Below are 9,941 nucleotides of genomic sequence, written 5' to 3'. Positions count from 1 at the left end.
TTTTGGTAAGGAAGAGTGACATAAAATGTACATATATTGCATGTTCCTTCCACAGCAATGGTTGCAGTTTATGCTTACTGTACTATGTATCACTATAAAATGTTGCTGTAAAGTAGTTACATAGATATATGTTTTACCTGTACATACTGGTACCGTAGCTCCTTAACTCTGTCCTCATTCCTTTGGAATGGTACACGGTACAGCTGTTTCATACTCATCTGGTTTCTATGTAGCACCCTGTCGATGGTTGAGATGCTAACCGTATGGATGTTTTCAAAGACATCGTTCTCTTCTATAATGGTCCTTTTGTATTTCCCTGAGTCTCATGGCATTGTTTGCTCGGTGCAAATAGCCTCCTCCTGTTGAGGTGTGAAAAGGTGTCCTCTGCCACCAGTTTGAGGTAATCTTGCAGTCCTATGTGGGGAAAAATGCAGTGATGCATCGCACACTTTCACATAGACAAAAACTATGCAAACACACATTTTACTGTAAAACTTACAGGTGGGTGCATGTAAGGTGCAGTATGTATCTGTATAAAGTATATTTCTTTCTGCTGTGAAATACTACTGGACTACTGTAATATGAAGCATTGTAGGAAGTATACAGTATACTGCTTATATACAGTAACAGTGCACTGTACAATTGGTGGACATACCCGTTCTCTCTTCGAAACGTTTGAACTATTGAGGACACGGTTGATCTCACAATATTCAGCTGCACCCTTCGACCCGCCTCAGCCATTGTAAGGCCATGATTGACAACATGGTCTACAATAGTGGCCCTTATGTCATCAGATATGCGCCTATGTCCTCTTCTGCCTCTTCCTCTGTTTTGCCTTCCACCACGCATCCTTGCTCCTCTTCTTCCTCCTCTTGGTTGTTGACCCTGTTCGTTTCCTGGTCCATCCATTATTGGAAAATTGCAACTCTGTGTTGTGGTCTGTCTATATCTGCTTGCCAATTGATTCTTCATGAGATGCACCTTTGAGCAATTTAGACAACTGGTTGATTGTTGGTTGAACTAACACTTTACATTTCTTCATGAGTGAGGGTCAATTTCACCTGCACGATTCATCAATTCATGTTTTTGTACCAAAGGTCTAATAGAAATGTATAAAACTATGCTTGACAGTTTATGACAAATAGTTCAACAATTTTGCATGTAATGGCTTATGCAAGGAACTAATGCCGAGATGTTTTGAGGGGTAAGACTATTCAACAGAGAACCATCTACTATATTTTGATCAACATGACATGAGCAATTGATAATGTGGAAAAAAGCTGACACTTGTACATTATCAATTGCAATTTGTTCAAAGGAATAAGAAATTGCTTTAATGATGTGCACAAGTGACTAGATGATTTGGAATTTGTACAAATAGTATCAAGAATTGCACTTTTGATCTAAGAAATGCACCAAAGCGACTGAGAAAAACTGTAATACATCTTTTCGACGTAATTCTGCTTTGCTTGAGTAATTGGAGATGGAAGGGAGTTCCACGCGATCAATAGCTCTGTATAATACAGTGGGTTTCCGTGAATTCGTTTTGGGACCGTGGGTACTATGAAGAGACCACTGGTGGCATGTCTTGTGGGGTATGAATCTTATCTGAGCTGAATCTTATTTGATTATGCAGGCAATCTGGAATTTGTTTATTCATTTCTCATAAAAACTAGAAGAGAAGCAGTTCATCTCTCGCCGACCCTCAACCTGGAAAGACTGGTATGCATGTTGTTGACGTTAATTCTGTATGTGCAGTTAAGGGCAAGGTGTGCTACTGTTTTGAGCCAGTTGCAACTCTCCCCTATGCACTACATAGAGAAAATGGTGCCATTTGAAACGCAACCCATGTTGATGGCATACATCATACATCATCTCTGTTGGCAGCCCATAAGTCAGTTGATCCACAGGAGATGACCAATGTCTCTCTCTCTCTCTGTTGCCTCTCTGCCCCTCTCTCTCTCTCTCTCTCTGCCCCCTCTCTCTCTCTCTCTCTCTCTCTCTCTCTCTCTCTCTCTCCCTCTCTCTCTCTCTCCCCTTATTTCTTTCCTCTCCCTCTCTCTCTTTTCGCAGCACCGACTCATTCTCTCACTCCGCTGTATGATCTATTGCTCTCTGCCCCTGGCTCTCCCCCTCACCCCCATCTTAATATGATGTAAAAAGCTAATCGCATGCAAATGTCTGTTGTCCCGGTAACCAGACCCGAAAAATCCCTTTGATGTTGCACCCGGCTCATTCTCTCCACGTTCTCTTTGTTCAACTGGAGTCTCTCTCTGCTTTGTCAACATCCCCCCTTTACCTCTCTCTCTCTTTCCCTCTCTCTGCCTCTCTTTCACTGCTGCTCTGTCTCTCTTTGCCCTCTCAGTTCTCTCGCTGTCTGCCCTACTCTCTCCCTCTGCCACATTCTCACTTACGATCTCTCTGTCTCTCGACCCCATTCCCCTTGCAAAAATAAAAACTTCTCTAATTCTCTCTACTTTTTTTCTCTCCCTGCCTGGCTATACTGCAATACCACCCTGGTTCTTTGTGTCTGCCTATTCACTTTTTTTCTATAAGCCCCCTCTCTATTCCTCCGTCTCCTTCATTCTTTCTTCTCCCTCCATGCACATCGTCTCGTGCACGTTGTCTCCCCTCTCTGTGCCTCTCTGTCTGCCTGTCTTCTTTCCCTCTTCTCATGTCCTCTCTCGCTCCCCCCTTTCTCTCAGAGGGTCAGCCCCTTCCTGTTTCACTCCTCTCTCTCTCCCCACCTCCCCACTTTTCATCCCTCATTCCCCTCTCTCTCTCTCTCTCTCTCTCTCTCTCTCTCTCTCTCACTCACTCACTCACTCACTCACTCACTCACTCACTCACTCACTCACTCACTCACTCACTCACTCACTCCTTTCTTCTTTCACTGTGGAGTATTTGACCCTCTCCGCATAGTCACCTAGTCATCCAAGGTTCTGTTGGTGGTTTGCTGGAGATTAACTGCTGCTGATCTTGGGGAACACAGTTGCAGTGCACACACATTATTAGTGCATTTCTGTGCAATGATCAATGTGCAGGTCCACGAACTGCAAAACCCCGTCAGTAAGTATTGCTACTAGCAGTAAGTGTTATGTAACAATGTGCTACACTGTCTGCAACTACACTGTACCTGACTATTCTACTACTATGTAAATACATTGGTTTAAGTCACTTGGAATGCAAAGTGGGACCCACATGGCAACATCCTCTGTATCCAAAGCGATACCACTAACAGGTTATCGAGTTTCAATGGCTTCCGTCCAGTTTTATTTCAATAAGAAAGGTACACATGATCTAAGTACAATTGAAGTACAATTGAAGTATAACGCGTATCAAGCACATTGTAACCGTATAGCATGCAGACATTCAACAAAAACAGAACAAGCATTTATTTCGAAACTGTAAACATCAGTATATTTTTGGCATAAACTGTATAGGTTAGATGACACTTAAAAAAACACTTGAACAAAAACTCCGTTGTATTTACATGTAAAACTACGAATCATGTCAAAGCGTAATAAAAAGACGCTTCGAAGATGAAAATCTACAGCTGGATGGTTAAAAGGTGTTCATTATTCTGAAGACATATTATAAGACTTCTCACCTGGTGAAAACAATAGCTCCAAATATAATGCAATATATTCTGCAGCACCAAGCTAGTACTGTTGTATGAGTACTGCATACCTCCTAATCAGACAAATTAGATATTGATTCAATGGGTTCAATATCCATTTGCACTTTTTAATTTGGATATGGAGTTGCTATGACACCCATGAAATCTGATGAGAGAGACAAGGGTTGCTGCCATCTGTGTATATTAGGCAGACTAACCTACCTACATAGCTGGCATACAGGCTATCTGTTAGTGCCCTTTATATCATACAATAACACAATTTAAATTCAGTTTGCCCCCAAAATTGACTAGCTTAGAAACACAACTTTTATACTTAATAATACTTATATTTTTAGTTGTAAATTAACTCAACCCTCGTGTATATGATTGTATGTTACAGTATTGCATTGTATTCTATTAGGACTGCAGGTTCCTAGCAGTAAGGGTGATGGGCCAGTAACCGAAAGGTTGGTTAGTTTGAATCCCCGAGCCGACAAGGTGAAAAATATGACAATGTGCCCTTGAGCAAGGCACTTAACCCTATTTGCTCCAGGGTCGCTGTTGATAATGGCCAACTCCGGCTGTGAACCCACTCTCTGAGGTGTCAGGGAGAGTTGGGATATGCAAAGAAAAAGTCATTTCCAAATCACACATGCACATTATTACACACTTGGGCATGTGTTAATTAGGACAAATATAAGCACCCCATCAAATGATGTATCATTGTCACTGTATTGTATTACAGTTGGAGGCGTAAGCTAATAGTGCATGCTGCATTCAAGAATAAAGAATCTTTCAATTCACAACAAGATAATAGGGCAGGTAACAGACATCTCCATTTCATGGAACACTTTCCTTCATTTTGAACCACGCATATAAAGCTGTAAGCACATGACTCAGACACAAACAAATGACTCATTTGACACACTCTAGACCCAACCGACGTCATATCGCATGAACTTATGCTCGCAAATCAAACATTTGTACACTTGGTGCTTGCAACATTATGGCTTATAGTGAAAAAGAGGAATCACCAAATCATTCAATGAAATAGTCCTTGAAAAGACCAATGGAGAACACGACATCGAGTCCCATAGCTTACTGTATCTTTAGACAGAGCAGTGCTATAAGGCACCAAAACAAGTTGTACGGTTTACCATAAGCCTTACGCCCGAGTAAGACATGATAGCACCTTTCCTTAAACCATCAACAATAACAATTGGACACACTGTAACCATTTGGCCCAGATTCCCCGCTTGCTTTACATCCTCACGAACAAACCACCTCAAAAAAATACAGACGTTGGTCGTCTCTCTTTAACAGCTTATTTGGTTCTGAGTGCTGAGATTAATAGTTTGGTTATAATAAGATGTTGACATTTCTCCTTTCCATGTTATTGTTTATTCTACTCTTTACTTCCAGGCAAGACCTACTGAGAGTAGGGCGCCATGCCTGTCGTTGGTTGATATCTGCCCACTGGTTGGTCTATAGCTACTGTACTAAGCTGTAAGATGGCCACAGTGTCGGAACAGTACTCTACTGTCTATAGCACAATAAGAGTGTATGCGTGTGTTCCACACGCCGCGTAATGTGTGCACCCATACATGCAGGGCCGTATGTACTCATTTGCATAGATCACAATCACACCTAGCCTATACTATACCACATATACGGCCACACAGACAGAATCTATAATATTAATACAGTACTAACACCCCCAAAAAAAAAAACGTCCCTGTTTAAACAGCATTGTAAAAGGCAAAATTGTAATAATGTCCAATAAAGTCAGTATAAAGCTATATTTCCTATAATGCTCCTGTATGTTTTAGGAGATAGTGGAAGCACGAAGGCCATGGCCGCCAGCCAGTGGTTCAGGCAGAGTGGTTTGGCCTAGTGGGGGGCCGCTGAAGGAGGACAATGGCTCTACTGTGTGGCTGGAGTGTCCACGGTATCAATGACTCGGCGAGCAACTGGGTCCGGCCGATCCAACATGGCCACCGAGAGCAGGCTCTGCTGATGCTAGGTCCTGGGTTAGTCAGAGCCGTAATGTCTCTTTGTTTCCTGTATGCCCTTTTCTCTTTGGTCCTTTACTTCTTGTCCAGTTTGACCCGTCCAGTGGCTTGCATAGAGATGTTGTGTTGGTCTTTATTAGGTCCAGAATCCAGTTTCTGGACATGGAGGGAGGCAAGGGAGGAGAGTGAGCGGAGAAAGGTAGATGAAGGTTGAGGTGTTGGATATACAAACTATAAAGGGTTAACCTGGGGGTTTGTGACACAGGTGTGTCTTCAGTCATTCAGGAGAAAAATGGGTCAAAGCATTTGACTGATTTAGACGTTTAAAAGGTGAGAGAGATTGTGGGTTGACGGGGCAGACAAGGAAAGGGAGACAAAGAGAGTGATGGAGGAAACGGAGAGAGATTACAGTACGTGTGCAAGATAAGGTCACTCACGTTTGTTGCTGAGATGAAGATTACACCGCAGTGGAAGGAGACTGGTTCTGTGGAGACAAACATCTCATTTGAAGCACAGTGTGAATGTGTGTGTGTGTGTGTGTATTTGATTGTTTATTTGTGCATGTGTGTGTGTACGTGTATGTGCGTGTCTGTGTCTGCGTGCGTGTGTCTGTGATACCCACCTGTGTTTGTCCCCTCCCAGAGGCTGGGGACCCCCCCTCCTTCTGACTGCCAACAGAGGAAGAGTCTGAACAGCTACTGTGGACTACAGAGAGAGAGAGAGAGACAGACAGAGAGATAGAGAGAGATAGAGAGAAAGAGAGATATGAGAGAGGGGGAAAGGAGTGAGAGAAAAAGAGAGTGAAGGTCAGTCGCCTGCCAATAAAGCTTTTGTAATGAAATTAAAATTGCAACACCGCAGATACAGAGCATGATTCCATTATTCACAGGGAGACATCTGGTGGACAGCATATGTATTACACACAGGGTGTTTATAATATTTTTGTGGTTTCTGACAGTGTGTGTGTGTGTGTGTGTGTGTGTGTGTGTGTGTGTGTGTGTGTGTGTGTGTGTGTGTGTGTGTGTGTGTGTGTGTGTGTGTGTGTGTGTGTGTGTGTGTGTGTGTGTGCGTGTGTGTGTGTGTGTGCGCACCTCTGTCATTCAGATTGTAGATAGAGTCGAGTTCAGATGTTACCGGTGCTCCTGTGGCGTCTAGCAGTATCTTACTAGACACACCGATACACATTGTCTCTTTCAAACACAACTCTGAGAAAGAAAGAGAGAAAGAGAACGAGACAGAGAGAAAGAGAGAGAGACCGAGAGAGAGACAGTGAGGGGGACATAGAAAGAGAGAGACAGAGACAGAGAGAGAGAGAAAGAGAGACATAGACAGAGAGAGAGAGAATTCCATTACATGTTTAATTCATAATGCAATATCTTACACTAGTGAATTTGAACGGTGGCCCCGACCAGGACTCAAACCCAAGTCCGGCGACCGTCAAACCAACACCTTATCCGAACCTTTTGACAAGGTCACTAGGTGAATGGGGTTAAGGTCGCTACAATAGTTTGGAACTTGTGTTGTATATGGCTGGGGTGAGAGGTGAGAGTTCAGAGCACAGGACTAAAATCTTATTAGAGTTCTGTGGGTCAGAGTAAAATGTCAGGGATCATACTGTACCTGTGTTGTGTATAGCGTGAGTCCAGAGGAGCTGAGCGATGTCGTGTGTCCAGGCTGCCCTCCCCTCTCCACTCTGACACTGCAGGGTCAGGCAGTCCCGGATACGAGGGGCCTGACGCACCCACACCTCGAACCTCACCCCTTCCTCACCCACACTCTGGGTCAGACCCATCTCACCCGTCTGACAGAGAGGGAGGGGGGAGGGGAGGGGGAGAAAGAGAGATGTGGAGAGAATAGAGGTCAGAACCGTACACATAGTGGATGCATGTGGTATTGCACCTTCGTCTCATACCACCACTGTTTTGGAAATGACGGATTTGGGGCCCAATTTTTCTGTGGGTATCTCGTCTGATTGAGGCCATATGTGTGAGTTTGCGGGCGTGCCCGTTGCGCATGCTGGTGTGTGCATATTTACACGCGTCTGTGTGTGCACCCGTGTATGAGTGTGCGCGTGTCCGTTACCTTGATGCTGTGTTTGAAGCTGTAGGCGGTGCGTCCTGGGCCGGGACTCTTCTGCTTGGTGAAGATGATGAGGTGCTGATAGAGGAACACACTCCTCACCCCTGTCTTCTTCCTCCTGGTCCCCCCACACACCAACAGCTCCCCCTGACGCACCAGCTCTCCGCGCTCCGCCACTGGGACCTAACACACACACACACACACAGTTTACCGCCCACCAAACCGCGTCGTGTTGTTCAAGAGAAGCTTTTGAAACGAGCTATTTTTAACCATCCAAGTGATGTGAGGTTCATGTAACCCGAGCTATGCGTCAAACATAACTCCTCCACCACTCTTTGTTCTGTTATTTAGCTAACTTTCAGAGAGCTCTTTGTGTGTGTGTGTGTGTGTCATGTGTCATGTGTTTTTGCCTGTGTGTGTTTGTGGGTGTGTTCTAGTAGCTATGTGGTAGGGTTTAACCTAGCTATATAATCCACTCTGTAGGTGACTCAGCAAAGCATTATGTCATCAGTCAGACTGACAGTGAGTGTGTGTTTGTGTATGTGTGTGTTTGCGTGCGCGTGTGTTTCTCTCTCGCTCCCTGCGTGTGTGTGTGCATGTATGTTTGTGTCGTGTATGAGTATGTGTGTATGAGTATGTGTGTCACCATGGTGATTGATAGAACTGTGTCATAGAAGCAACAGAAGTACAGGACAGGAAGCAGAAAACAGGAGTAGGATTGGCTTATAAAAATAGGATGAAACAAGTTGCATCTAGGTGCTGATCTACGGTCAGTTTTGGCTTAACCCCCCAAATGGCTATGGTTAGAGCTGACGTAGGGAAAGCTGATTCTAGATCTGTGGTTATGGACAAATTGAGTTATTCAAGTGAATGTGATGTGATGCTTATTGAACTGTTTGTCCCGACGAAGTCCCAAATTACATTATATTCCCTTCACAGTGCACTACTGTTGACCAGAGCCCTATGGGCCCTGATTAAAAGAAGTGCACTATGGGCTCTGGTCAAAAGGGTGCCATTTAGGATGCATTCCCAATTTAAGGTTGAAACCTTGTCCAACACTTTGGGATCATTATACCAGTATGGGGGTTTATCTATTCTAAATTGGCTTCCTCCCAGAGTTTAGTTCTAAGTCTGGCGTTCTCACCGGACACCCGACGATTAGGTCGCTGGCCCGGAGGTCCTCGCCGTGACGCTGGACGTGTCTGAGGACAGAGAGGGAGGAGTCGGAGGCAGGGTTTAGCCCTCCCAGCTCTTCCAAGGCATCGCAGTACTGTTCCAGTCTCAGTGTAGGGGCCTGGAGACAATGGGGGAACGACAGGGGGGAGAGAGGAGGGGTGGCCGGGAGTCTGAGCTGGGGAGGGAAGAGGATGGGAAGGGGGGAGAGAAAGGAGAGGACTTCAGCATCATTGCCATCTACAGTATGATCGACATCATCATCATCATCATCATTGTTATTACCTTCATCATTTTCATGACACAGTACTTAGAAATATTTGATCTTCTACTGTCACCCGGTGGCCGTGTTAAAAACTGCACCTCCAGCATTTGACACAGCTCCAAACTACAGTAAATATTCAACCCTCAGATCTCTACTAAGACCCATCTATGTGATGTTCTTCTTTTGATGTTTTCTCAGCCTAAAGCTGTGATCAGATTATGCCCTGTGTGTGTATCAGACTGTGCTTATTGTTGTATGTTGAAAGCCTGTTGATTGGTTTTAGTGTAATCCAACCGTAATGAGTTATTTGAGTATACTTTACACTTATAATTGGCTTCCGTGTATACAATGCTGTTTTAATTGTCCATACTATATAATGCTGTTGTTGTAATGGGCTTAAGCTAGTGAATGTGACGCTGTTCCGTGGTGGCTGGTGGAACTTTAAATCGGAGGATGGGCTTGAATGGAACAGTATCAAACATTCCACTCATTCCATTCCAGTCCATTACTATGAGACATTCTCCCCACACCAGCCTCCACGGACTCTGTTTTCAATCGAAAAAAATGTTTGCTACGAGACAGTCTCTCACCTTGAAGAAGTCCGCAGCTTGAGTAACCAACGGGGAGTCCAATTCTGGTTGAATCCTGATGTAGTGAGAGTACTGGAGAAACTCCTCTCTCTATTTGTGTGTGAGAGAGGGGTTTGGTATGGAGAGAGAGAGAGAAAGTAAAGTACTTCATTTTTATATATATATATATTTTTTTAAATCTACTACCCATGCTAAAACAGCCC

General features: G+C 44.2%; 1 protein-coding gene across 2 annotated transcripts in view; it reads right to left on the bottom strand.

The window, feature by feature from the left end:
* Positions 1-3,242: 3,242 nt before the first annotated feature.
* The window catches only part of arhgef40 (Rho guanine nucleotide exchange factor (GEF) 40), a 43,124-nt gene continuing 36,425 nt past the window's right edge, over positions 3,243-9,941 (bottom strand). For both annotated transcript variants that reach the window (XM_052459969.1, XM_052459970.1), the window contains exons 21-28: positions 9,739-9,828; positions 8,855-9,061; positions 7,714-7,893; positions 7,252-7,432; positions 6,723-6,836; positions 6,254-6,336; positions 6,069-6,115; positions 3,243-5,787 (exon numbers count right to left, since the gene is read on the bottom strand). In XM_052459969.1, the coding sequence (XP_052315929.1) occupies positions 6,089-6,115; positions 6,254-6,336; positions 6,723-6,836; positions 7,252-7,432; positions 7,714-7,893; positions 8,855-9,061; positions 9,739-9,828 (882 nt within the window). In that variant the 3' untranslated portion in view covers positions 3,243-5,787; positions 6,069-6,088. The remainder of the gene's footprint in view (positions 5,788-6,068; positions 6,116-6,253; positions 6,337-6,722; positions 6,837-7,251; positions 7,433-7,713; positions 7,894-8,854; positions 9,062-9,738; positions 9,829-9,941) is intronic.

Source organism: Oncorhynchus keta, chromosome 13 (assembly GCF_023373465.1).
Source record: "Oncorhynchus keta strain PuntledgeMale-10-30-2019 chromosome 13, Oket_V2, whole genome shotgun sequence".
In the NCBI taxonomy this organism is placed as follows: Eukaryota; Metazoa; Chordata; class Actinopteri; order Salmoniformes; family Salmonidae; genus Oncorhynchus; species Oncorhynchus keta.
This window is presented reverse-complemented; position numbering and strand designations above follow the sequence as displayed.